This window comes from Serinus canaria, chromosome 6, assembly GCF_022539315.1.
Source record: "Serinus canaria isolate serCan28SL12 chromosome 6, serCan2020, whole genome shotgun sequence".
NCBI lineage: Eukaryota > Metazoa > Chordata > Aves > Passeriformes > Fringillidae > Serinus > Serinus canaria.
This window is the reverse complement of record NC_066320.1, coordinates 15,041,897-15,069,539: the sequence shown is the minus strand read 5'-3', so window position 1 is coordinate 15,069,539 and position 27,643 is coordinate 15,041,897. Positions and strand designations below refer to the sequence as shown.

Here is a 27,643-nt window from a genome sequence, read left to right as displayed (position 1 = left end):
ATCCATTTCTGTTACAGGATTATTATGTAGTCGACTTTACCAAATGTTGTGAGGAATGTTGGACAGAAATCACTATCTGAGGCATAACATGCAAATTCTGGTTTTTTTGTTGTTTTTTACAAACAGTGTAAAATCAGTGTAAAAATGGGAGATGACTATTGATTTTTTACTAAAGTCTTTGCTCTTTATTAATGTGGAGTTTCCATGAGTAAATTTAGGGAAGTATGGCTTTAACATTGTTTTTTTCTTTCCCACAATGTTCTCCTAGAGTAGGTGTTCCAGTTATGGGACAGATAGAAATATATGTAGCTGAAAACTTCGAAGCTTTCCTCTTCAAAGGAGACTTACTTTCAGTCACATATATACATTCTGTGAAATCATAAATTTTTCTATCCACTTTCACGTGGAACCAGTTCTTGCTAATGTAACTACCCTTTTTGGCTTGAAGCTGTGCTGTTCAGGATTCTTTTATTGTTGTAGACAGAGTATGAAGAGGACATCAATATAAAGAAAATATAAATGCTTCTTAGTATGCTGTGGCACTTGCTCCAGGTTTTAATTTCATGGCTGAAAGCTGACTTACAGCAGTGAACAACTATTTAAAAGATTACTTCTTTCATTAGTGGTTTGGTGCTTGTACTTCCTTGAATGTTTTTTCCTGCTGTGGTAGGACTGTGTTATCTTCCTGTAACACTTATTATCAGAAGGAGGGTCAAAAATCAAAGCAAGAATTGATGGTTGGCTAAAGAAGGGCAAGGTACAGAGTCACCAACAGTAATCAACAACAAGGTCTCTGCAGAAGAGAGGTGGATGTTTCTTGTTCTTTAAATTTGAATAGAGGTGTTAGGGATAAATTGTGAAGATAGAGCTTGTTTTACATGTTCAGCAAGATTCATTGTTAAGATGGAAAGTACTAAAAGACAGTATAAACTGGTAATAGGTGTTAGGAAAAGCTAATTGAGACCTTTTTTTGTTTCTTGCAAGTGATGGAAATTGTGTAATTTGTATTTGTGTAGATTAAGTCAGAGCACAGTGATGGCCAGTGTTACAATGTATGTGAAGAAAACTTGGTGTTTGGTCTTATTCTATATATTCCCTTTCTTCCTTTTGACTTCTTCCCTCAATCTGAAACTGCTCATGTAACTTTTTCTAATCCATTATGCTTGTACAAGATTCAGAGAAACTATTCGGATTATTTCACTCGTAACATATGTCCACATGTATGTAGAGGTAGCTAGGAAACAGATCCTTTGCTGTGGTTTTGTTGATGCTGTATTTTCAGTGACTTTTGCCTCTCTGGGGTTGCTCTTCAGAAGCCATGCTCATAGCAGAGTGTTTTTCAAATCTTTTCCTAGAGCCTTATTACAGTGATAGAAGTGTGAATCAGCCCCACCAGGAGACTTGAGTCAACAAAGTATAAAGTGTTCTTGAAGTAGAAATCTGGTGGTGATGGCAAGGGTGGGAAGTATTGGTAGTTTTAAAGTTAGGTGGAGACTAAGGGTTTTTTTGTATTCAGTTTTTAATCACTTTCACTCTTGTAACTTGTGTACTGTATTGTACCTTGCCCAGGATGATGAATCAGCCTTACAAAACTGGATTTAATGTGGCCTTCTTTAGAGAAATATGGAAGTGATCATACCTTAGATTCACTTTGAAAACTGTGTCTTATACTTTTTGTGAACTGTTAAAACAAATGTTTCTGGCAGTAACTCAAAATGCATAGATGAAGATGTTACCTGTGGTGTAACAAGTTGAGACTCTGCAAAGGAAGGAAGAGAGAGTGCCACATATTACAACCAGATTGGAGTGGATTCCAGTATTGCCTTTTGGGTTGATTTGGACAAATGTGTGGGAGGCATTTGTTACAATGGCCTGTGAGCTTGCAGATTAGTTGGCAGTTTCTGACTTCTGGGACATGAGTTTCTTTTCTGAGATTTTCTACAGAAAAAAAACCCCCACCCAGTAATTTTTTATATCTGAAAAGAACCAAGTGTTCCATGAGTGCTCGTAGAAGACCTAGTCAAGCTGTCAGTGAAACAAAAGCAAGGACATTTCCCTTTCTGAAGAGTGTTGTTAGCTCCAGAGTCTAGGTCTTTGTAAGAACAGCAAAACCTTGGTGCTTCTAGAAAGTTGCAGAACAGAAACATTAAAAGTAGTATAGGCAATACTCTGAATTATTGTTGCTCTGCTTCTATCCCATCTTTAGGAAATAGTTTTGCTTTTGTGTTAAATTAAGTATTTCCTTTGTGGCCATGTGGTTGATTTGGGTTGTGCATTTTTTTGTTGTTGGTTTGGGTTTTTTTTTTAAATATCAGTCTCCTCAGAAGTTGAAACAAACAGGCTTTTTCTATCTCTGGGACCAGTAAAAGAGGCAATAGCACCTTTCTGAAGGAAAGTAATTTTGCTGTATGCCTTTCCTTTAGAAAGTGAACAAGAACTGATGAGATCAAGCTTTTCACTTTCAAAAGGGAGTTAACAGTGAATGCAGACTATAAAAAATGATGAATATGAAATTTTCAGTGATTTGGGAGATTTGCTCATTGAAATGAGCTCATATGAATCACTAGTTTTTTTTAAAGCATGTCATAAAAACTTCACTGTGGTCTGATTTGTTTGGATACTAAGTAATCTTGAAGCTATTGTAAAAATGTAGATATTCAGCACATTACTCCTGTGTATTTTCCTCCCATCAGTTCATTACTGATCTTCACTGCTTGTCTGTCTTGTACAGCAGCCTTCTCCTGTAATTGTAGCTTTGTAACTGTGTTGACCAAAACTTCATGGTCAGCTGCCTTTATACAGAGGAATAGAAAATGGTATAGAGTGACTGCTTTCTGCTTTGCAGGAAAATTGTTGTTTATGGTAATGACCACTTGTCATAGTTTTTTCTTCTCTAGCATCAGTCCTGCTTATTTGAGCTTTTTATTGTAACTGCTGAGTAGTAATATGGTGTTCAACACCATGTGTCAGTATTATGTTTGGCTTAGTTTTGGTAATGTGTTGCTATATGCAAAGGAATATCCTCAGCATTTTTATCCAGTGAAATGGTCTGTTATCTCCATTTCTCTCTGTCTGGTATATGTATTATTTCTGTCATTCTCCATACTCCAGCCACCCTTCATGTCATAAAACAAAGCATGAAATTCTCCCTTTCTCCATATCTCTTCAAGTGACCAGGTTCTAATTTACACTGAGATGTTTTTTGAGTGGAAACAAAATGAATGTTTGGTACAAATTGCTTGTACTGGGGAAGAGGGAAAATGGACTTGCTCAGTAACAACTGTCTTCCACCTTCTTAGTGGCAAATATGGGATTTCACATCAGTGATGAGCAAGTGTGCCACAAACCTTTTGTTCAGAGCAAGTTAGGCACCAAAACAATGAAGCAACCTTGTCCACAGCTTCAGCACTGGACTTGTTCCTAAGTCTTCCTCCTTGACCCTCTGCCAGTGTAGAGAAAGCAATAGCTTATGCTGTGGTGGAGGTGAACCTGTGCTGGCTGGCACATGGGCTGGCTAAAGGTCTGAGGTGTATCTACCTTTCAGCTGGGACACTGAATTAGAACCATCTTGTTTGTGTAGCTACTTTTTCCACAAAAGTGTAGAAGATTATCTCAAAACTCTTTTTCTGTAAGATGTTCATTAAATCAGCTTACCTCTCAGTTTTGGTATTGAGGAGAGAGCAACAAGCTACGGATACCACGTGCTTAGGCAAGAGGTACTGATATTCACATGAGGGAGGGAAGGCTGAAAAGGGAATAGTAAAAGATCATCAGGTGAGATTACTGAATATGCACTCACAGCAGTGAGTCAGAAGTGGTTTACAAGGGACGTGCTTGAGTTCTTATCCTATTGTGCTTTAGAAAAATAGGAGAAAAAGCATGAAAGATTCATCTTCTGCCCTGTAGTAATTCTTAGTTCAAACATTAAATCTGTTCAGGGATTTCTGTAGGTCTAACTTGTGAAAAATGTCATAGTGGTTATAGCTCAGGAGCTGTCCTGTGGAGTACTGCTACTCTGCAGCTCTTCCTGGAGGAGAGACCTGTTTGCAGGAGCAGTGACTAGAAGCCAGGTTTGTCATTCAATCCAATTAGCAGGGGCATGAAGAAGAGAGCACAGCCTTCCTTCCTTGTCAGAAAGCCCTGCCCAGATGTTCCAAGATGTGCAGGTAGAGGAGTTCTCTCCCTGTGTTCTTCCTTGCCTCTACTCCTTGCCTCTACCTTTGCAGGGGGCACTCTTGCTTTACTATTTGTACAGAACAGGAGGTGGCTGCGAGTAGGTCTGTCATTCTAGTCACGGTTACACTGATTGCCTGCCTGGGCAGTAAGAGGTTAACCTTTCAGGGAAGTTGGGAAGGGAGCAGGTCCCAAAGTCCAGACTTCCTGGCCACATGGCTGCTCAGGTTAGACTGTTTAGCAGATCTAAGTCAAAGGTAGTGTGGGAAACAAGAATTTTTAGAGATTACATGTTATAAACATGACAGTAAGAGAGTAATCGTGTTTAAAACCACTGGGGGTGATGAAAAATTGTCATGCTCTTGTAAGCTGTTGCAAATTACATGTTAACTTTCAAGAGCAAATTACCTTTAAATATTTAAGAGAAGATCTTTTTCTAAACAAAAGTCCTATCTTTGCCTTTATACAGTTTGGAGAATAGCAATGTAAAATTTCATTTATTTCCTTTCATAAAAGTTTAGAATCTAATTTCAGAGTAAGTGTTAGTAATCTTAGTATTGACATTTGTCATGTTTACTAGCTGTAGGTTAAATGTAGTTTTTATGTTTTGTGCTAGCTTTCTTTTGTAAGTAATTAAATCTCTCTATTATGATATATGTATTTTCCCTTTATGGTATGTATGAAAGAATTTCTTCATGTGGATTATTATTGCAGAGCTCTAGTTCTTCCAGTGGCTTTGCTGTACAGCTGTGGTGTCAGGTGCTGAAATAATTCTTTAGCATCATATTTTTGGTAATGTGAAGAACCAATCTTAGCATTGTTTAGCATGTGCTAATCAGATTGTAGGCAAACCAGCTTGGGGCTTTTACACCTGATTGAGTTAAGCTACAGATTCCTGGTCTGGCTTTGCTTCTGGTGGCTTTGCTTCTGGTTGCACCCCTGTCTCCTCTGTGTTAAGATTTACTTTGTATCTTTAACGAACAAGTTCATCATAGAGTTTGGAGAAAAATGTAAGGGCAGCATTAGTTATTTATTTTACTTTTGCTTTGCATTTTTATAAAAACTGATGGTTTTTAGTGAGTAATTTAATTGCCCTAAACATGTTTCTTTAGTCTCAGTGTAGGTAATCTCAGCTGAAGAGGCTAACAGTGACATGGAATGTCCAAAGAAGTACAGGTGATGCAAAATATTCTTATGAGAAATGCACCATGAGGGAATCTCCTGCCCCTGAAGTAATCTCCTTGATTCTCCACAAATGAAAGGCACTGTGGGTTATCTGCCTGCTTACTGTTGTAAAAATTGCCTGTTTGGTTTGGGGTCTTACAATTACAGTTTTACTTTTCTTGTTATAAAGTTAGTCAGTTTCTTTATACAGTTAGTTAAGGGAGTTTGGAATCTGTCTGTTGAGTAAGACTTCTTGCAAAAGTTTGCTAAGAAATGTCTCTCCTGTCTCTGACACTGTTTCAGGTCTTAGGTAAAACTTCTTAAGTGCCATGTTTGCCTGTAATTATTTTCTATTTTTAACACCTTTCCTAGGTGAAAATTTTGCTTTTGGAATATCTTTGTTTTCTGAAACGAATTTACGTGGCAAGGACTTTAAATCATCTGTTGCTAAAAAAAAAAAGGCCACAGCCCCCAGTGCTGGTCCTGTTCTAGAGTCTCTCGAACACTTCAAGCAGCTGCCTTTGTGGACGGTGAAGCTTGCTGCTTGTAATGAGGAAACATGATTGAGTAAACTAACACAGAGGTGATGGCTGAACTTTTTCAGTGTTATTGAAGTGTTATGTTCAGGGATCACTCATCTATATAATGAAATCTGTTTTCTGTTGGTCTGATTCTGTGAGGTAGAAGTAGTTCAAGAGGTTTCTCAGGAAGCTTGATAATAATCTGCTATGGAATGGCAAATTATGGTATTTCTAAGGTGATGATCACAGGTCTAACCAGGATGAAATGCTGACTAAATTGGCTAGAAAACATAGTTTCTGAAAGTACTGTTTTAAATAGCTCTTGTAAAGCATTTATCTGACCTGCTGTGCAAGAGTAAGTTATCATTAATGTTTTAGCTTCCGAAGTATCTTAAGATCTCTCACTTATTTGAAAGCAGTAGGAAAGCTGCCAGGTTTGGTTTTATATCTGCCTAAAGTCATTTTTCCCCCCCTTTTTGCAGGTGAGGTTAGGTTGGGGATGTGAATACAATGAGTGTAAACCAGCAAGCTCACACGGGGCCTCCTTACGGGCAACCTCAGCCTGGATATCAGGGATACCAGCAGCCTGCCTACGGAGGACAGTCATTGCCAGGGGCTCCTCAGTCGCAGTATGGAGCTTATAATGGGCCGATGCCAGGATATCAACAGCCAGTCCCTCCACAAGGTACTGCTCAGTCAATACTTACTGATTGATAACCTGTGAATTATGGCGTGCATGGAATTTTTGCTGTATGCTTACACAATGTCCTGTTGCTGTGTACAACATCCCATTGTAAGTTTTCGTGTATTTTTGTGGTAGTGATTATAGTTTTTTTTCTGTGTAATTTGCATGATGCTAAAAATCACATTGTCCCATATTCTGAGGTTATTGTGCTGTCTCTTGTCCAGTTTAGTAGGGTTTACTGTTTTGGTAGGTCATAAAATTAACATGTTGAGAAACACCCTGCTTTTTTCTCTATGTTCATGTCTCTGTGTTACTGAAACACCTGACTAGAAGAGTCTCCCTGGTGAGGTTATGTTGAGAGGCAGCAGTTAGGGACTGTAACAGATTTATAATTGAAACTGGCTTACATAATTATGTAGAAAGATCTGCACTCTATCCTGAAAGATTGACATACAACTCTATGTAGAAAGCATATTTCAGGCTATTTTCTCTAATGTCTTTAAATTCAATAAAAAGTTTGTGGATGTGGAGTAAGCTAATGTATTCTAGAATTTCACTGATTCTGCAGGATCCTATCCCTTGTTATTTTTTGTCCCTTGTTATTTTTTGTTAAAAAAAAAAAGTAATTCAACTTTTGTTTTCCTCTTTTCAAAAGAAAGTCTGACTTTATGTTAAAGAACTTTGTGAGTCTTGGTTTTCAATTATGTTAATTGCTTTGGGAAATCAATAGTGACTTTAACATTTGAAATGTAGAGGAAAAAATACTATTGCTTTGAATGCAAGTATGTCTGCCTTTTCAGATCACAGGGATGAATTCAGTTTTGCTAAAATAAGCACAACATGAATTTCAAAATATTTGTTTAGGTTTCAGATGGGTGTTCTAAGGTAATTAGGACTGTGCTGGTCATGCTAATTGTCTCGGTACTGTTCCCCCCTGCAAGTACATCTTCAGTCTTTTGCAGCTTCTCAAATTTTGACACAGACTCAACAAGGATAGAACAATTGAAGTGCCTCTAGTTGTCTTGAAACTAACAGAAGTGGGGGACTGAAATTTGGGTGCTGAATAATTGCACTGTTGGATTTTTGTCTAGAGTTAGTAGAGTTAGCATAGTAAAAGAGTTAAGTGTGATGTGGTAAAAATAGGTTATTCAGGTGCTCCATCTTCCATTTCTTTCCTTAATCCTCTTCCTCCCATGCTTTCAGTAAATCTCTTCTAACAGCACTTTTAATCTGAGAGTTTTGAACTAATTTCACAAGGGGTTTGAATTCCTGGGAAAGTAATGACAATCACCTCTGAGCAGAGGAAAGCATTGCTGCTTCCTGGGAGAGTAGAGGCAGGGCTCTGTCTGACTGCTCGCTGTAGCCAGCGACTAAATCGTGTTTTCTGTCCAGTGACTGGACTTGCTTTAGTGGGGGAGAGAAGGGGATTCAAGAAGAGCAAAAATTGCCACAGATTTGGAAAAGTTGCATCAGTGCAGCTATTTATAAAAAGAGGCTTTAGCTGTAAACAATGTGAAGAATGATTAGAGTGTTTGTGAAAAGAAACTGATGAGCATCTTCTATTAGATACTTCAAGAATTTTCAGACTTCACAAGCCTGAAAAAAACTGCTTTTTAAGGGAATTAACTTTTTTCTTCTAGATTATTTATGGTTGGCCTTTTTTCAATTTGGGACAGGTCAGTAAGGACATACCTAGATACCTTGATAACATTAATATAAACTTGTGCGGATTAAAAATGCAGATTTTATGCCAGTAATGATTGAAAGGTGGTGTGACACTGAAGGCAACAAGGTGGTCTCATTTGAACAACAAAACTATATTGCACTACTCAAGTGGTATATCTCATGTACTTTTTTGTTATTATCAGGCAAAGGCCATCCACAATTTGTGGGGATTTTTTTTCAAGCTTTTTTTCTGCAACCATCATTCCTGGACTTAGCAGGCTGTATTAAGGAAATCTCAGTTGTCACACTGTGCATTTTGGACCTGCTGTTTAGGATTCCTATCTTTAGAAGAAAGAAATGTAAAATTCAGAGCCTTCCACAACAGCCAGAGGTTGACCTGTCAGTGGCTGCTGAGTATGAAATCCCTGTGGAAGAGGGAGTCAAACGAACAGCACATTATCAGAGACAGCAGACAGGTTATAGTAAAAATAGTGACACTTATCCTTTCCACCACCACCTCCAACACATTGTGTTTACTGCATGTCTTTGTGGCAAGACCTCTTGTAGCTGTATACTAGAGAGGAGGGAGAATTAATTTCAGAGGCAAAAATTTAGGAAACACTGAGGAGTAAAGGGAAAACTGCCGGTTTTATTCTGTAATTTCAAAGTAGTTGTCTAACAGATTTATTTTTAAAATAACAGTAAAATTGCCGGGGGGACTGAGTGGAGAAATGTTGGGAGTCAGTACCATCCTTAGTCAGGGAGTGTTTTGCTACTGATTTAGAGACCCTTACTCTAACTAAGTGGAATCATGGGAATACTAGGGCAGTGATGATAGTCTTTTTGAGGACTAGAAGTGGAGTGCTGTGGTGCTAGCTGAAAGTAGCTGCTTCTTGCTATGAGAATATTGAAAGAACCAGGACAATGTTGCCCCAGTCCTTTAGTCAGTCTGTTGGTTTCCTTCAGATGAGGTCACGCAGTTGAAAGTGCAAACGCAATTATCTGAATACCAGTAACCATTAGGCTGTAGATTGATTTACATAGGCTTGCTTTATGAAAATGTTAATACTTGTATAATGTAGAGACTGCATTTGTAATATGTTGTGCATGGTAGATGAGAGGGAGTATAGCTTAAGTAACAAGGTGGTAGATTACATTAATTTTGTGTATGAGATATTTTCTGGACTGCAGATTGTTCTTAGCATTGGAAAGGCTGTCTCTCAGTGCTTTCTCTCAGGCTTCATTTACTGGTGTATTCTGTCTTTCCAGGTTACTTTCCTTCCTTGGGGTTTCCTTCGAAGGGCTCTCCTGTATCTCTCAACTCTGACACTTCTTCTCTTGCACCTAATTTCATAGGTAAATGGTGTCCTTTCTGTGGGAGTGTTTGTGTGGTGTCGCTTTTTCTGTGCCAAGTTCCCATTTAATATGTATACTTATCTCAAAGGTTGGGTACCTGATTGTTGAGGCAAAGGTGGGTGGGACATTTCCCAATCTATTTGTAGGCAGAATTCCAGAAGCATAAATAGGATATGAAGAAATAACCCTAGTAGAAATCCCTTATGCATGCAGATTCATAGATAAAACTTGTGGCTAATGTTTTCTGAAGTCTGATTTTAAAACCTGAATTGACCCATTCAGGTTCTGTCAGGTGCAGTCCTTAGTTTAAAAGAATTCAGCCTCACCCTTGCGAGGGAAGGTGAAGTTTAAAATTATAGCATTGCAAAGAAGTGAAAAATCTCTGCAAACAACCAGGAGATTGTTACTAGAAGTCATGAGATTTGTGTAACTTGTGCTTTTGTTTAGGGGGAAAAAACAAGTCTTTAACTTCCTTGGCTAGACTTAGAATCCAAGTATATGTTAGGAATAATTGTTTTTCCAAAAGCTGTGACTTGAAGAAGGAAATATCTTTTTGCAACTAGCAGTCAAAACGTAAGAAATGCTGCAAGAAACCATACTGTATTTTTCCTTTTATCAAACTAGTGGTATTTTGGAAGAGCTATTTCTGGAGGTGTTGATTTGTTTAGAAGGGTGTCAGAAGACAACCATATAGGCTCAGGGCTTTGAGGAAAATCACAGGCATTTCCCATTTTTCTGTAATGAGTAAGGACATCACAAAGATCTTGAGGATTTGTCAAGAATAATGAATCTTAGACTATAAACCACTAGATACCTCTACCTATTCTGGTAATTTCTTTTTCAGTGACTGTTGAGAAGTCTGTAGTAAGTGTGATAGAAGTATATTTATGATGAGAACTAGAAAAAAATACTTACAAAGCTTTTTCTGAAGTAAGCACATATTTGTCAAATGGTATGCCTGTTAAATTTGGGGGGTAGAGGAATTTAACTTAATGTATTTTAAAAAAAGTGTGTAGGGTCCCTCCAGAAATTGGATTAAATATGCCTTCAGAGGCAAAAGATAAGAAGACCAAACAGTTCACATGTACTATCAAAGGAAATGCATTGGAAAATAGATGAGAGGTATCACAAAAGAAATTAAAAAAAATAACATACAAATAGTTGGAGATGAGGAAGTGCTTAGCCAGAGGAACAGTAAGATGAAGGTTCTGTAACTGTAGTTTAGAAAAGATGAGAATAATGAGATAAAAGTATATAAAAATAATAAATGTCTCTAGGAGTAATAAAGTCCTATCTCAAAGTGAAGAACAGGAGGAAATTTAGTAATAAATAAAGAAACTCAAGAAATTATCAGTTATTAATACAAGGTCTAGTTAATTCCTTCCTTGACTTTTCATCCCCAAGTTTGCTAAGAATTGGATGTAGTAGATAAGATTAAATATATGAGTTGAAACCTCATTCTTTAGGGTATAAATGGTACTGTAGAATTGAGAACTGGCTTCCCTTATTTCCTTTTTTGTCATGATTCCTCTCAAGAAGGTTTCAGAATCCATTTGAAACTTGCCATGCCAGTCACTGTCAGAGTGACACAGCAATGTGTATGTGTGGGCTTGGTATCACAGGGCAGTTTTAGTCATCTGTACTTAATGATACCCTACATGTGAAATAGGTTCACTTGTGGTTAACAGGCATGGTCAATTGTTCTAATTACCAGCATTGTTAATATAGTTTTAATAAAAGTGAAGTTTATATTCTCTTTTTTGGAAGTAAAAACTCCAGTTGGTCTGCTGGTATTGTATCCAACATTTTGTGGTCTGTGGAAAGACTGGTTTCTGAGGCAAATATGTTTGGGCTGTGACTGAACCAGCTCAGTCTGAAAGATGGGAAAGTATTTGTGTTAGCCTCCAAGCTTGAAAGGCTGGAAAGAATGGTCTGTGGTGGCCCCCATTGTGCTATATATAAATGCAGTAAGTCTGGTAGTTTTTGAAAATGGAATCTGTTTGCATAGCCTGCTTACCTTTGAGATAGGGAGGACAGACTTGTAGTGGACATTAGATTCCATTGAATACTCTTGATTTAGATAAAGATAATTGGACATGGAGGGGAAAGGATTCAGTACCTTACTGACAAGATAATTTTTTTCTTTATAAAAGATGATGTTGTCTTTTGAAGACATTCCACAGCACACATTTTCTGGTTGATCTGTGTGGAGGTGGTAGCTAGTGGACCCTGGCTAAAAATATTTGTATATAATTAGTGAACGCTGGCTAAAAATATTTGCATAAATTATTTGTTGCTCATGGAGTATTGTTATAGCAATTCTGCACTTGAATTTTTCATGGCAGTTGGTTCAAGCCCTTGTTTCTATAATTTGTGATATTTTAATTTTTTTTCCTTATGTTTGTAGGTTCATTAAGAGCCCCACCAACATCTGGAGCTCCTCCTCCAGTGTCTGGAGCATCTCATCCTTCTGGCCATGTGGCATACAGTCAGTTTGAACATGGAGATGTGCAAAATGGAATTCCAGCCTCAGCAGCCCCAGTGCAGAGGTGCATATGAGAAGAGTGAATTGTAACAAAATCCCCCCTTGGTAGACTCATGCTAGGTCTAGACTTTGTAGATCTAAATGAAACTAAATACTTTGGGTTTTTGTAGGATACTGACTTTTTTCTTTGTTATTGTTTTGGAGCAATGTTTTGCCACAGGGGTATTCATCAGACAGTGAGTATATCTGGAGATGAAAAACTTGTGAAAAGATGTGAGCAGATGTCAGTGACTGATAAAAACCTCTTCTCGTCCTAAGACATTCTTTGTGGTTTTCATTTTCCCCTAAAAAAATGAGTTGCATCCACACAACTGTAGTATTTGTTCCTTGGCAGTGTGAAGTGATCTCTGGAGCATGTGTCAGTCTTTACTGAATAATTTCTTAGTATTGATTTTGGGCCGTCTTCTGTTCCTTATGGATCCCTGAGTTACTGTCATCTAAGGCTCTTCAACATCTTTTCCAGAATGATGCTGCCATTACCTCTTTGGTGAAAGTGGCAATACTCCTGGAGAGTTCAAATGTTTTAAATGACAGAACATTGTCACATAGCTGTGCAGCCCTTACTGTTACTCACCCTATAGATTCTATGCAGTGTTTCTGATTTGTTGTGTTAACTGAAATGGAGTTAATAAAAATACAGAATTTGTATTTTGAGCTAATAGATTTTTTTTGTTTGTTTGGAGAAAGGGATTCAGATACATGCAGAATATGTAATTTTTTTTTTCCAAAACTGAGCTACAGTGTTTCATGTAAATATCTGAGACCCAGATAGTGTTTATGTGCTAGAACAATTTTAAAAGGCACAGGGAATTGTAACTTCTTCTATAATGAGGAATCAGCTCAGTTTGTCATCTTCCCTCTCAGGCCACCTGCTTCTCAGCCGTTTCTGCCAGGCTCAGCACCCACGCCTGTCAGCCAGATATCTACGTTCCAGCAATATGGGCCCCCCCCAGCCAGTGTGCAGCAGCTCAGGAATCACATGGCAGGGATGACAATTGGCTGTACTGCAGCCTCTGCTCCTCCCCCAGCTGGACTGGGCTATGGTAAGGTTTCCTGGCTACTGAAGTATGCTATTGATTTTCATTTTTGCTAGTAATTTCATAAAAGATTTTTTCTTGTCAGTTATTCACTACCATATGATTATGGGAATTCTCTGGGTGTGGACATCTGCCATAGTAAACAGTAGTTTTCTTAACTAATAAGGTCATAATTGGGGAAAACAGGACTAAGACTATTGCAGGGACCAGTGCTGGCACTGCTGGACATGAATAACAAAGGAGAGTAATAACATCAGTCCTCGACTAGGTAAGTCTTGTGAAACACGGAAGAGTCTACCTCTTAGTCACCTGTTGGAAGTCTACGTGTTTTTCCACTGTTGAACAGCAGCCCAGTCAAAAAAAAAAAAAAAAAAAAGAAAAAAAAAAAAAGAAAAGGAATAAGGGCTGAAAGTACTCTGAATGATTGTGCATAGGGTTCTGCTAGAAGTTAAGAAGACACTCACTTAAACAGTAGAAACTGAATTAACAGTAGAAACTGAATTTAGATACTTTTTTCTATGGTATTAGTTCTACAGTCTCATTGCTGTAGATTACGGGACTTTTTAAATTGAAGACTAGAGTTTTGTCTTTATGTGTAAACTGGTCTGACTACTTAAAAATTGTTTTGCTGAAGTACTTTTTAACAAGCATCTTGTAAGACAGATTTTATAGGAAAATTAGGAGTAGGTAGGGGATACAGATTTCCTTGGCCTTTTGGTAGCATGTTTGTCAAAAATTATTCTCAGAAATAATACAGTGCTACGTACAAATGGTGCTAGTTTCATGCTATTAAAACCACAAAGCTCAAAACCATTCTTGATCTACAGGCCCCCGCTGAGTGGGGAGTTTAAGACAGAAACTTAGTTCAGAAAATCTATCTGTAGACTTGAGGTTCATGTTTTGCATACTCCTGGCTTTGCCCTTTTTTTATAGCACTGAATCCTGAAATGTATTCTGATTATTTAAAATAAGTAGCTCAGACTTTGAGAGAGAAGGCAATGAAATAACTATTGAGTTTCAGATCCACTGAAGGAATTTCAGCTCTCTGATCAATCTAGGAGAATGGTCATTTAGGATTTGTGTCTGCTAGTACTGATGAGTTCATCTTAAGATGAGAAAGTGGTAGATTTACTCCGGTGATCTGGAGCAGATGGGTTTTTCTTGCATCTTAATTGTTTTGAGGATAGAAGGAAATGATGTTATATCTTTTTTTTTCTTACCGGGTCCCCCAGCATCGGTTCCTCCAGTCTCAGGAAGCTTTAGTGCAACAGGATCTGGTCTCTACACACCTTACAGTGCGAGCCAAGGACCCCCTCTTACCAGTGTGTCTCAGGGTCTTCCTTTGGTACAGCCTCCGTTTCCTGGTCAGACAATATCAACTCAGCGCCTGCCTACTCAAGTTCCTGGTTTTACCCCACCTCCTCCTTCTACAGGGGTTGGACCTTCCTCTTACCCTCCTACCACAGGTGCTCCAAGGCCACCTGCCATGCCAGGCCCACCACTGCCTGGGCAGACAGTTGCTGGACCACCATCATCCCAGCCTAATCATGTTTCCTCACCACCACCTCCATCAACTATGGCAGGGCTGCACCCTGGGCCTCCCATGAGTGGTCTTCATGGACCACCTCCTCCCAATCATCCTCCTCAGCCAGGATACCAAATGCAGCAGAATGGTGAGTATTCCTAGGATAGGAATTTTAAGTTAAGTATTCTCTGTATGCTGCAAACTGAGAACTAGATTTTGTGTAGTTTATGAGCTCCTGGGCTCATAAGTTTTATGTAGCTTATGGGCTCCTGGCTTCACATTAAAACTTCCCTCTTGTTTCCCTGTGCTCATGTCTGAGATAATATTATGTATCATTCTAAGGTATTTTATAATACAGGTTTTAATCAGATTAATGTAATTAAAAATTTATAGCTTACTTGGCCAAAAAGCTGTTTAGCACTTAGTGCCATAATCACCAGAATTTGTGATATTATGGACTCCAATTTGATGTCTGCAACTTCACCTGTTCAAAAAGCCTTATTTTATAGTTTTTAAATTTGGGGCCACTGTGCATATGCAATGTATGTGAAAGGAGTTGTTAAACGTTGAAAAAGGAGTTGCTATGTTTTCTCCTTTAATTTGCATAATTGTATTTTTCTCCCTTGTAGGAGCTTGCACATCTTAAATGTACTTAAAAGTAAGACCAGTTAAGCTTTCTGAATTGAAACCAGTTTTGGCTGGTTTTTAATCAATAACACTTAGAGATAGCTGAGATAAAGTTATCATGTGCAAAAGTTAGGACTGAGAATTCCATTCCCCATGCAGCTTTGCACAGCTGGACAGGTAAATTACTTAAAAATATCTGTTAAAATTCCTACAAACTCTAAAAATACTAATGGTTAAATCATGCTGTTAAGTGATTGGAATGTTCTAAAATAATATGAAATAGCTTCAGGTAGTTACAAAACAGAAGAGAAAATCACACTGTAGCCTATTACTGTAATTTCAAACAAGTCAAAACTGCCCAAGGGACCTCCTTGCATATCTTTAATTTGAAGAACTGGGGGTTGTCCACTGTCCATTTGGCTGTTCTGTGTGCACTTTCCATTAGACAGTTCTGCAGGTAAATATTCAATAGTGCATGATCTTAATGTGCATTGTAATCAACAATTACAAACTCTAAAACCACTTAGAGTAGTGTGCTGGTTTGGGCTGAGGTAGAGCTAATAGAGTTCAGACTTCAAGCCTCTGTTTTCCTTAAGTCTAGTTTTGTGGACTGTATCTATCAGTTTATTGGATTGTTTATAGAGATGTACCAGTCCAAGCTGAAACGCTGTGATAAATATGTTTAATCATAATTAACTGAAAAGCACCTGAGTTTAATTTTCTTGGGGGTTTGTTTTTTTGGTTTTTTTGGGGTTTTTTTTTTATAGTGGCAGGAAACGAGGGAAGTGCCAAATGAAAAAATGCCTAGTATTAAGACATCTGTTTGATTTTTATGTTCTTTTCTTGCTAAGGTTCCTTTGGACAGATGAGGGGTCCCCAGCCAAACTATGGAGGAGCCTATCCAGGAGCCCCAAATTATGGAAGTCCCCCTGGACCACCACCTCCACCGAAACGCTTGGATCCAGATTCCATTCCTAGCCCTGTAAGCTTACTTGTTCTTACCAGTGTCAACTCTTCTGTAGTGTCTTTGCATAAGACAACTGACAAAGACCGAAGCTGAAAACAGGTTTCTTATTCCAAAGAACGTCAGTCTGTTTTCCTGCTTATGTTTCTCTTTCCTATCCACCTTCAATCTTCTGTGAAGAATAAGCCCAGAGGCAGTATTTTTCTTGATGACTAAAGAAAGGCGTTGCATATGGAAATCACTGCTCTAATTCCTCAGGTCTTTTTCTGTACTTTGTTATCTTTTGAGGATCCTTGAGGGCTTTGCTTAAACACGTTTCTCCATTTCTGGATTCTTGCATAATGACTTTCCAAGTTGAACTAATTTCGGGTTTTGAGGTGACAGTCTGTTAACTGTGTGATGTATGTTTGAAGTATGGTTAGTAGGAGGTGGTTGTAGTGCTTTTCCTATAATCTGTCAAAAAGCTGGTTTTTGGTTTTTTTGGGTCATGAAGTCATGATGCTACATCAGTCAAATACGGACAGCTTCTCAAACTGGGATTGTCTTTCAGAGTGGAGGTTCTGAGACAGGATAAGCAGTTATATTTAATGGTTACCAACGTTGAGTAGTATTAAGCCTGGTGGTATTGCTGCCACTAGTCTACAGTGCTGTTCCTTCCGCTGCTCTTGATGCTGTTTCAGAATATGAAATAATGTAGTCTTGAGTTAGATCAGAGCTGGTGTTATTCACTTCTATTTAAAAAAGATTACCTATTTAGATTCCAGGTTTATGTAAAGCTTACTACTGGATTCTTTCATAGAATACAAGTCTTTAATTGCTTGTCTGCCTCTCTTTTCTTCCACTAAATGAAATCTCAAATGGCTTGTGTCAGTTGCCTTCATGATAGCATGTTCTTAAAGCATAAATCCTCAGTTTCTAACCAAAATTAGCAGGTGAGCCACTGCCTTCATTAGCAAGGTGTTCAGAGCCAAGCCCAGTATTCTGGCAAGACTGGTTTTGGGATCAGTGTATGCTGCAGAAGCTGATGTGTCCTGTTGCATGAACCAGTATCTAAATGTATCTAATTCCAGCTACAGGTTTGGGTAGAGAGAAGTAACACTGTTACTTTTTGGTTTATTATTCTCTTTTTTTTTTTTTTTTTTTTTGACACTCTTATTTCTTATTTAAAAAAAAAAAAGCAACTTAATGAGCTGCCACCCCAGCAGAAACCCAGGCACAGAATAGACCCAGATGCAATTCCTAGTCCAGTAAGTGCTGTATATATGTCAATTGTAGTCTGTGTGTTGGTGACCATCTGTGCATGCCTGAAACCTGAACTTCACCTTGCTAACCCTCCATCATTAATCTTTTACCCTTTCCTTGCTGTCTTCTGCTTGCCTTATCAAAATGAGTAACATTACACAACATGAGGCTCTTAAAATCTACTGTGATGAATGGTGAGGCAATAGAAAGCAGTGTTTCAGAAACAGATCATGAAGAATGTCTCCCCTTCACTTTGTCTGATCTTTAGGCTATTGCCTTCACCAGATTCCAGCTGGCATTTTCAGTGTAAGCCAGTTGTGTAATTGCTCATACAATGTGCGTCTTATGTCAATATGCACACAGCATGAGCTCTTCTAGCCATGTTTTCTACTGTGTTTTGATCAGGATTTGATTACTGTTCTTGCTGATATACCAGTACTGGGTCAGTACTCTGGAGTTCTAAAATTGCAGATGAACTGGAGTTTTTTTAATGTTAATTTCTGATACATATCTTGTAGTATGAGGCATGGGGAGCTATAAACATTCTCTCATTATCTGTGCTCATGCATAACCATTAAATTTTGAATTTGAAAATTTAATGTTTATGTTGGAGAATCTTATCTAAAGAAAGAAAAAAGCAGCTACCTTTTGGACTGGAAGACCAAAAAAACTTTTGGGTTTTTGTTACCCTGTGTCATTTCTTCCTCATGTAGTCAAAGGTTGTAATTTAACAGGTACCAGTGGTGAGATCACCAACGTCAGTCAGCCTGTAGACTTTTGTAATGGGACTAGTTTTATTCTAGAGTAGTCACTGAAGCTATGGGAGGCTCTCTGCTTGTAATCTGTAGTGAGAGGGTGGAAGTTCTGCCATACAAACTTCTGAATCTCAGAATTTTCTCTAGGCAGAGGCAGGTGTGTTTGATGGCAAAATAAGAGCAGAAGAATGATTGCTAGTTTAATTCTTTCATTCAGTCACCGCTAAAGAAATGTAGTTTGATCTGTGTAGAGCTACAAAGGTCAGTGAATATTTTAGTTAAGGCAAACTATTTAATACATTTCCGTTATCTTAAGCAAATTTGCAGTTGTGAAGAATTTGAAATGCCAAGAAATTTAAGATTTTTACAGGCTTTGAAGTTTGATTCATTGACAAGTCTATTGAAATTTCACTTTCCACACTGGCAGAATTCAAATCACAAACCCTTGAGCACCACCAAGTAATGAAGACTTCCACCTGAGCTTGCAAGCCATCTGTCTTTAGGCCAGAGTTACAGTGGTTAGAAATAAAGGCTTACTATGAAAACAGTGGGACCATACTGGAAAGAAAAGGCCAGGTTACCTGTAGGACTTCAGCTTGAGGCTTACAGAGGCTTCTAATTCTTATTTGACTAGAACTGTACAGGGGAATACTACCAAAAATTCCTTTCCTGATCTGAGTTAGGCTTTTATGAGTTCAGGTCAGACTTTAAAACACAAAATATACTGCTACTAAGAATAATACTTGGGGGAAAATACTATTTGCAGTTTAATTTATTGTTAGTCAATAAGTACTATTTCAAATCAAACTGAGAGGTGACTGCTTGACAAAATTTACTTGCTCTTCCTATTTTTAGAGATAGTAATGTTTGCCTCAGGCCCCCTTTTTACTGCCTTAGAGATTTTTTTATTTTACTTATTTTACTTTGAAACCAAGCCTCCACAAAATAACATGGTATTTTCCATCACAGATTCAAGTGATTGAAGATGACAGAAATAACCGTGGGTCAGAACCATTTGTCACTGGAGTGAGAGGGCAGGTCCCGCCTCTTGTTACTACAAATTTCTTGGTCAAGGATCAAGGTAAATTATTTTTCTTTTCCTAAACAAACAACCAAAACACAGAGTCAGTGACAGAACTGTGTCTTTAAAGGAAACACGTGTTTTACAAACAGAAGCTTAGTTTCAAGTCCTGTGTTGATTTGATCTCAGTTTAGATTCTCCTGATTGTTTGGTAGCTAGTAACCAATTTGCAGGTAAAAGATATTTTCCAAGGCAGATACCTAGGACCAGCTTTAGCAGAGATATCAGAAAGCAGCAAATGAAGCCTCTTCTGTAGAGCTTTATAAAAACCATTTAAGAACTGAAATCTACTAGCAACATTAGAATTGGACTGGCAGCTGTATTTTTTAAAATAAAGAGGGTGTAAATAGGTCTGAGGGCTCTGTAGAGAAAAGATATTTCATCTTTTAATTGCTGATACTTTTTTTGAGTTTTAAAGTTCCAGAAGAAACTTCAGAATCTGATTCTATAATCAAGTATTTTACTCTTCAGCCCAAATTATGAAACAAAACAATAGAAATGTTTGAGTAGAGTATTCTGTCTACATTATATTTTAGTCTGTGAATATATGAAACAGAAATGCTTTTTTATAGCTTAAGGTTGACAGGAAGTCAAGTTCATTTGTTTTAAGGTCTATTATATATAGTTAATCATGAAAAGGTATTTTGTTGGAAATTCAGGTTTTCCATAGATTAAAACTGATTAGTTAGCTATGCTCGTAGTGTCTGTGGCTTACCTTGCGTTGCGTCGTTATCTTTGTGTCTGTTTTTGAATATGAACTGAATTTGTACTGAAATTTGTGGGGCTTTTTTATGTGTTCCCCAGGTAATGCAAGCCCCCGCTACATCAGATGCACATCTTACAATATTCCCTGCACGTCTGACATGGCCAAACAATCCCAAGTTCCCCTGGCTGCTGTCATAAAGCCGCTGGCTACTCTGCCGCCGGAGGAGGTGAGAGCCCTGCTAGAATTATGTGTGCCATGGGCAGGCTCAGGTGTCAACATTTAACAGATATGTTTAGAAGGCATGTTGAGGTGATGAAGTCCAGGTAAACTTTGATTCTCCAGCAGGTGTGCAGTAGATATCTGTAAAGCAGAAGAATGTTGTGTTCAAACCATTTAGTATTTTGTTTGATAATTTCATGCTAATGAAATCATGATAATTTCAGCTTTTTTGCAGTAGCTGTCAAGCACTGTGCCTAAGTGACCAAAATACTAGGGTGGTCACAGAGGCATACACTTCCAGCTGATCTCAGTTTCTTTCTTAGTCTAAAGTATTTAAATGGTTGCTAATCGTAGGTATTAAGTCTTCTCTAGAATGCCAGGTTGTGAAATTGGATGAGAATGTGTGGAACAGCACTGGTTTGGCTGTCTTATATGCACATATATGCACAGCACTGTGTGAGATGACAGCACAACACTAAGTACTGAGCACTGCTGAGCTGCATTTGTTTTTCTGCCCTTTCTCTCTCAGCATTTTTTTCCTTCTAGCTGTAAGGTTGAGCCTTTTACCCACTCGTGTTTTTGGTTGCTGAGAATGTGAAAGCTCAGAGACTTTTACAGAGTTTGACATTTTTTAAAGTAGGCTGAATACTCTGGCTGTTGTGTAGTGTTAGCCTGCTTGGAGCAGTGACATGAAGACAAATAGGCTTGTTAAATTTGAATACATAGGTCTGCAGTGTTCTGTGCCCTGTTAAACCTAAGTGTAGCATCTGCTGAGGGAAGCAATTTCCACTAGTCTTTTAAGAGTGTTTTTCTCCTGTTGCATTTCATTTATGTCCCTAAACTATGGTTTGAATTTTAAAAACTGGTTTATGGGAAAACTGATCTGTGTCTGAAGTTTAAAAGGACCACCATAGGAGAATAAGGTCTTACTTGATAACTTGGAGGCTTGTAGAGTTACACATTTTTAGAAACAATAGTTGTTTGGTCTCTTGGTGTATTTATGCTTCAAACAAACACTTGTGATGTCCAGAAAAAAAAAAGGCTATGATGGGAAAATTGCCCTGGAGACCAGTCAGCTTCTAGTATTTGGAAGTTTTTAATGGCAAGGGCCAACTCACTGTGGAAGAGCCCTTCCAAAAGATGAAGACTCAACTGTTCCGAGCAACAAGAATGTAAACAGAGCTAAAACTTTACATACAAGAAAGGATGAATGTTTCATGAAAATAATATTTTATGAAACTGAAACATTCAGATAAATTTAGGATATATAAAAATTCAGCCAAATCCAGCCTGGTTGCAAGATCCAGGACCTCTTCCTGATGTTATGCACCTTTCAGAAAACCAAGCTCGAGGCTTTGGAAAGAAGTATCTCTGTCTTCTGGGAGTAAGTGATTGATGACAAGTTATGTATTGTGCTGCCTGTTTCCAGCACCCTCGCAATTTGTTTACATGTTATGAGGGAGAGGCTGAGGAAGGGAAAATTGTGTTAATTGTCTTGAAGTACAGTACCAACATTGCCTGCCAATCAGGAAAATTGCAAATTTGTTTCCTCTGAAGAGGTCAGCCCGGGCTATAGGAAATGAGAAATGCTGGCTGCAAAACCATTGTACTGCCATTAAATGATTAGTGGGATTGAATAAAAAGATATAACACTTCTTTGGCATGAAGATGAAAGTGACTGGAGCATTTGCTATCTTCTGCTCAATGAATATGTTGTCTCTTAAACATAGTCATAGATTTAGGGTAACTGAGAGAATTAATACCAGACACCTTTACTAGCAGAAAATTTAAAACCAAGTAGTTAAAATTTTGAGCTAAGTTCTTAGCTTAGTATGGAAACACAGGTGCTTTGTACTATGAATGCAGCTTATAACTCACATGAGTTCTGTCTCAATTGTTTTCAAATGCTTCCTGCTTATTCTGATGTTGAGAAGCTGCAGAAGTTGCCAAGCATCTTATTCTGGTTTAGGTGCAAAAAGAACATTATAGGTAATAGTTCAAAAATGGTGTCGCTATATTACACTTTTGAGGTCTTGCTGTACAGTGGGGTCAATACACAAAGAGCTTGTGGTTATAATGTATTTAATGATGGAGTTCAAAATAAGTCTTACCAGATGGAATTTTTTGAGGTAGATCTCTATATTCTGGAATATATGGAATGCAATGACTGGCTTTGCTTTTGTCAAAAAGCTTGCTTTTTTTGAGGATAAGAGATAAGAGGTGAAGAGTCACTTTCAGTCTTTTGTGTTCACTTGGGAAACATCTGGTGGTGTAATGTGGTTGTGTTCTTCAAACAAGCTACTGGCTAGGTGGGATAGCCCATTAATGACTCTAGCCCTCAAAATGCTGCTGTGCTAGAGCTTGAATTGAAAAGCACTTAAATAGTTGTTCAGGCTTCCCACATCCCCTGTGCTCTCTCCCATGGCTGCCAAATGCTAAATCCTATGCAGTGTACAGGGAGATAGCAATGACCACACAATGCAAAGCTTAAAACTTTCTCATCATCATGAGACCTTTCTTTCCATGTTTTTTTCTCTTGCTTTACAGACCCTTCCTTATTTGGTAGACCATGGAGAATCCGGTCCTGTCCGATGCAATAGGTGCAAAGCTTACATGTGCCCTTTTATGCAGTTCATTGAAGGTGGAAGGAGGTTCCAGTGTTGTTTCTGCAGCTGTGTCACTGAGGGTGAGCTTTCTTCTTGAAATGCCTCTTTCTGGGCTCTACTGGAAAGGTCTTTGAACACAAGATATAGGCAAATAAGTCTTTATCATGTTATGATAATTTATAATGAATGCTGTGGTTTAGTATCTGTCTAGTCATGTAAAAAATGATTGGAAGGCATGTTCAGTGTTCCGTTCTGAAATTGTGTTCAAAAAGGTGCTTATGCATTGTAGCATTGTAGCAAATTTTTAACATGAGGTATTTGTAGCATAATGCCTGGTGGTTTAAAAGTGTGTTGTATTTTCTTAGGGTATTTCAAAAGTACAGGGTTTTTAACAGGCTGAGATATAGGTCTAGTCAGTAGCATGTGTTAGGATTTTTTTTTTCTCACAAAGCCTTTTTTTGTCTCACTAACACTCCTTTGAGATGATAGTGCAGTTAAATCTACTACAGCTGAATAAGAGTGTTCCGTACAGGCCAGTTAATATTAGTTGCTTTTCTAAATTAGTACAAAACGTGCTTCCTTTTAAGCAGAAGTCACAATGAGCTGCTCATAGCATGACATTTTTAGATTTGTTTTGAGGGTACAGAGGAAAGTAAGGTATAACAAACCTTATGATGATGTTTTCAGTGTTCCATTTGGTAGCACTGATGGCTTTTAATGGACTGTTCTTACCACCTCAGTTATGCTGTGCAACTGTTTGTGCTAATCAAAATGGGGATTAGAAATGGCCAACTTTAAAAAACAATTTTGTCTGGTGATTTTCTGCCTGCATACACTCCCTGTCCAGCTCACTCAGCAGCTGTATGAAGGGCTGTACCTGTAACAATTGAGCTGAGACAGAAAAGGGAGGGATGCTGAGAAACTGCTGATGAAAGCAATACTTTGAAAATACAATGTAGTTGTACCTAAAACTTAATACCAATTTTTGTTTTCTCTGCAAATACCATGAAGTATTTCTTCTTTGCAAGTACCAAATTAACTTGTATGGGATGTGTACTTGGAGACAACAGTGATAAAAGCTTATATATGTCTTAATGATATCACTTTGTTTTCTTTTGAACTTTTGAAACTTGGAATGTTTAGAATAGTTTAAATGTGGTGAATAATGTCATTCCAGGTAATCTCATTTTAATCTCCCCTGAGGCTGTATAGACAGTTATATAGAGCTATATAGACAGCTATAGCTGGCATAAATTTTGTCACCCGAGCAGTACCGGAGGGAGTGTCTGTCATGGTAGTTCTTGGGGCACAAGGGAAATGCTTTGTTTCTACAGCTGAGTTTTGTAAGCAAAAATTTAACTTAACTCCCATTTTATTTTCTTATGCCTTGTACCAGCACAAAAGTACTGGGTTCTGGGTGTGTGGTTACACTTCTGTTCCTCCTTAATCCACTGTAAGAAGTACTTTGTCTATTCTGATAAAAAGATTATGGGAGTCTCTGCATGTGAGAGTGCCTGGAGGCTTCACTCTTGTGCAGTGCAGGAAGGGAAGGAAAAACTAACTTACATAGCAAAATAAGGAGCTCAGTATTTTAGTAAGCCTGACTTGAGTCAGTAATGCTGTAGCCTGTAGTTTGCCTCAAACTCTCTTTTAAGTAATTTGTTACTACTTACATGGGACGGTTATATTTTTCCTTTGGACTAGATCCTTCAGAATAATTCTAAAACTGTATTTTAGTGATGTTTCTTGATATGAAATGTAAAATGAAATGGAAAGGAGATTCAAGGAAAGGATAACAGTAACTATACTGTGTGCTGTCTGGTGCATGAGACAAACTGGAATAAGTTGTGTTGTTTTGCTTTAATGATATTCTTAAATTGCATTAATATTTTTAGTACTTGTGTGCTAGCCCAGAGTGCTAGTTTACTTTCCTGGAGTTTTGTTTGAAACAGTTGTTGTCATGTTGACTCTCTAGTTACAGTGTATATTATGGGCATATCACTGATCTTAATGATTTTTTTCTTTCCAGTTCCACCTCACTACTTCCAACATTTGGATCATACTGGAAAGCGAGTAGATTTCTATGACCGACCTGAGTTATCACTGGGGTCATATGAGTTTCTAGCAACAGTTGACTATTGCAAGGTACAGTAGTACATTTTTATTGCTGTATTTATTTTGCTTTAAAGTAAAAAGACTTTTTCTTTTCTTCAAAGTAAGAAAGACATTAATTGTCTAGGGCTGATTTCCAGCTGGCGGAAATAATTAACAGCATTAATCCAGCCGACTTTATTGTGTAAAATAACATGCTTGTTTGCTGACTTACAAAACTAATGGAGGTCCTGATCACACATGACATGATATAATCAATAGCTGTCTCTGTTTTTTTTTTTTTTCTGGAGCTATATAAGCAGCTATAGCTGCACTTACCTTAGGAATTCTGCAGAAGGGATTCTTGTGCAGCAGTCCTTGGCAGAAAAGAGAATTGTAGGAGAGGTTCAATGCAAATACAATAGTAACTATGCAATGTGCCACCTGTTCCACAAGGTAGACCTTACCTATTGGACTTCAATTTCCAATCCAGCCATAGTGAGTAGAAGCACAAGAAAAGTGTAGAAATGTATATTTCATAGCTGGTTTGCTTTTAAATTAAAGACTTAAATAATAATTACCTTCTAAGAAATAGGGAAACTATGTGCAAGGTATTTATTAAAGCAACTTGTATCTCTGCTGAAATATTATGCTGGGAAAATAGATACCTAAATGTTGTGAGTTGATGCTGGTTACCGCCTAATACCTCTGCTTTACTTTGAGTTAAGCAAAAGTCCAATTACTTTCTAACAGCATAAGAAGAACTTTGACTCAAACAAGATGTGATCTTAACAGCTTTTTGAAAGTTCTTATGTTTTGCTTTTGTTCTGAGTGCTTGTTCCAGTATGACCTATAGACTTCAGAAAACTATTGACTAAAAAGTTTTTCATTCCCAAAGAAAGCCTGATTTTTAAGAAGGAAAAGGTTGTAATCCTTGGAGAGGAAAATATTTTACTTTGTATTGATGGAATCACCTATGACAAGTCTAGTCAGGGTCCAGTGTTTTGAGAACTGGCAGAAATCTTCTCTGTCTGCCTTTCCAATCTAGCTTAGTCGTGTAAATGGAGTATTTAGTTGTAACTGTTTTTCTCTGATCAATGGTAAAGTCAGTCTAGGTCTTTTAATATCAGTCCATTTCAAACATAGTATGACACCATGTCTGTTAGTTGGAAAAGGATGAGAGAGAGAGAGCTTAAGAAACAACTGCTGCTCATGCTTACAGAGGTACATGAAAGCAACTAAGTTTTGACCAGCATTGATTTGTCTGTTATGTGAGCTGCATTACATGGTAATAGTGTGATTTCTTCCCTCTCTTCCACAGAATAACAAGTTCCCTAGTCCACCTGCTTTCATATTTATGATTGATGTGTCTTACAATGCTGTGAAGAGTGGCTTAGTGAGGCTAATATGTGAAGAATTAAAGTCACTCCTAGATTATCTGCCCAGGTGGGTATATTGTGAACTACTGTAGTCAATGCAAATGGGGGATGCTGTTATTTTTTTCTCTTTAAAAAATGTTAGAAGCTTAAAAATTACTTGATAATCCTGTCAAGCTTTTCTTCAGAAAAAGGCCAAGCAGAACATCTTTTTTGAAACCTTTTTTGTTGAAAATAAATGCTACTTCCTTTCATTTTTCCCTTAATTTGTTGGTTATATGTAATGGTTTATCTATCTTCTTGGATGTGAAGGCAAGTATATCTCTTACAGGGAAGGGAACATGGAGGAATCAGCCATTCGAGTAGGCTTTGTCACCTACAACAAAGTTTTACACTTCTATAACGTGAAGAGCTCACTGGCACAGCCGCAAATGATGGTGGTCTCAGATGTGGCAGATATGTTTGTGCCACTCCTTGATGGTTTTCTGGTGAATGTGAATGAGTCCAGAACAGTTATTGCCAGGTAATATCAATTGATTTACCATGTGTGTAGTAAAGTACTTGTTTGGTAGATTCAAATGTTATGTGCTTAATTGTCATGTCAATTTACTCCATGTACTTTACCTTCCTATACTCTTTGAGATTAAGCTGACACAGTAGGATGGGGAAAGTGAAGGGCTAAGGGATTATTTGGCTCATAGTCCAGCTTGGCACAAAGTGCATATAAGGAGAATTAGTGCAGAAGGGCATTTCTGGGGAGAAAAAAGGAAAAACAAACAAAATCCAAGCCAAAAAAAACCCCCACCTTAAAATCCACAACAAAACACAACCAGGATGATGCAGATTGAAAGCTGTAAGAATACTGAATCACTGTCTTTAAGTCAACTGCTTAAATAACTGCAAACTGAGGCAACAGGGGTGTCCAGTTTTGGTTCTGTAGAGAAAACAAAGTGGGATAGAGAAGATAAAATCTGAAAGGCAAGAAGGAAGTTAGCAAAGTTTTGGCAAACTGTTTACTGTGGTATTTGAACTGTAATTAATCTATTGTGTGTAGCTAACTACATTTTGGGAAATAGACCTGGAATTGCATGTTTTTAGAGAAAATTTCTAGCCTGTTTTTAATGCATTAAACAAGCCTAAATACAAAACTGTAGGTTAAACCTGTTAATCTTTGAGTAGTACACAAAATGCTTTGCAAACAGAGGCCAAATATCACTAGTATTTCCTAAGAATTTACTTGTCTGTGTATATTGGAATTTATTAAAAGATAAGAAATACAGAAGAGCTGTGGAATTGGCATCAATT

The 27,643-nt window shown here is 37.8% G+C and overlaps 1 protein-coding gene across 7 annotated transcripts in view; it reads left to right on the top strand.

Annotated features, from left to right (window-relative positions):
• The window catches only part of SEC24C (SEC24 homolog C, COPII coat complex component), a 38,467-nt gene that overhangs the window by 1,231 nt on the left and 9,593 nt on the right, over positions 1–27,643 (top strand). The window contains exons 2-14 of one of the 7 annotated variants that reach the window (XM_050976599.1): positions 6,341–6,543; positions 9,478–9,564; positions 11,972–12,113; positions 12,974–13,152; positions 14,379–14,819; positions 16,150–16,280; positions 17,441–17,509; positions 19,229–19,340; positions 20,145–20,272; positions 22,813–22,951; positions 24,901–25,016; positions 26,284–26,408; positions 26,670–26,861. In XM_050976599.1, coding sequence (XP_050832556.1) covers positions 6,369–6,543; positions 9,478–9,564; positions 11,972–12,113; positions 12,974–13,152; positions 14,379–14,819; positions 16,150–16,280; positions 17,441–17,509; positions 19,229–19,340; positions 20,145–20,272; positions 22,813–22,951; positions 24,901–25,016; positions 26,284–26,408; positions 26,670–26,861 — 2,036 coding nt within the window. In that variant the 5' untranslated portion in view covers positions 6,341–6,368. Of the gene's footprint in view, positions 1–6,340; positions 6,544–9,477; positions 9,565–11,971; positions 12,114–12,973; positions 13,153–14,378; positions 14,820–16,149; positions 16,281–17,440; positions 17,510–19,228; positions 19,341–20,144; positions 20,273–22,812; positions 22,952–24,900; positions 25,017–26,283; positions 26,409–26,669; positions 26,862–27,643 lie in introns of those variants that run through there. The other 6 variants (XM_050976600.1, XM_018910922.3, XM_018910921.3 and 3 more) reach the window with 6 other exon arrangements.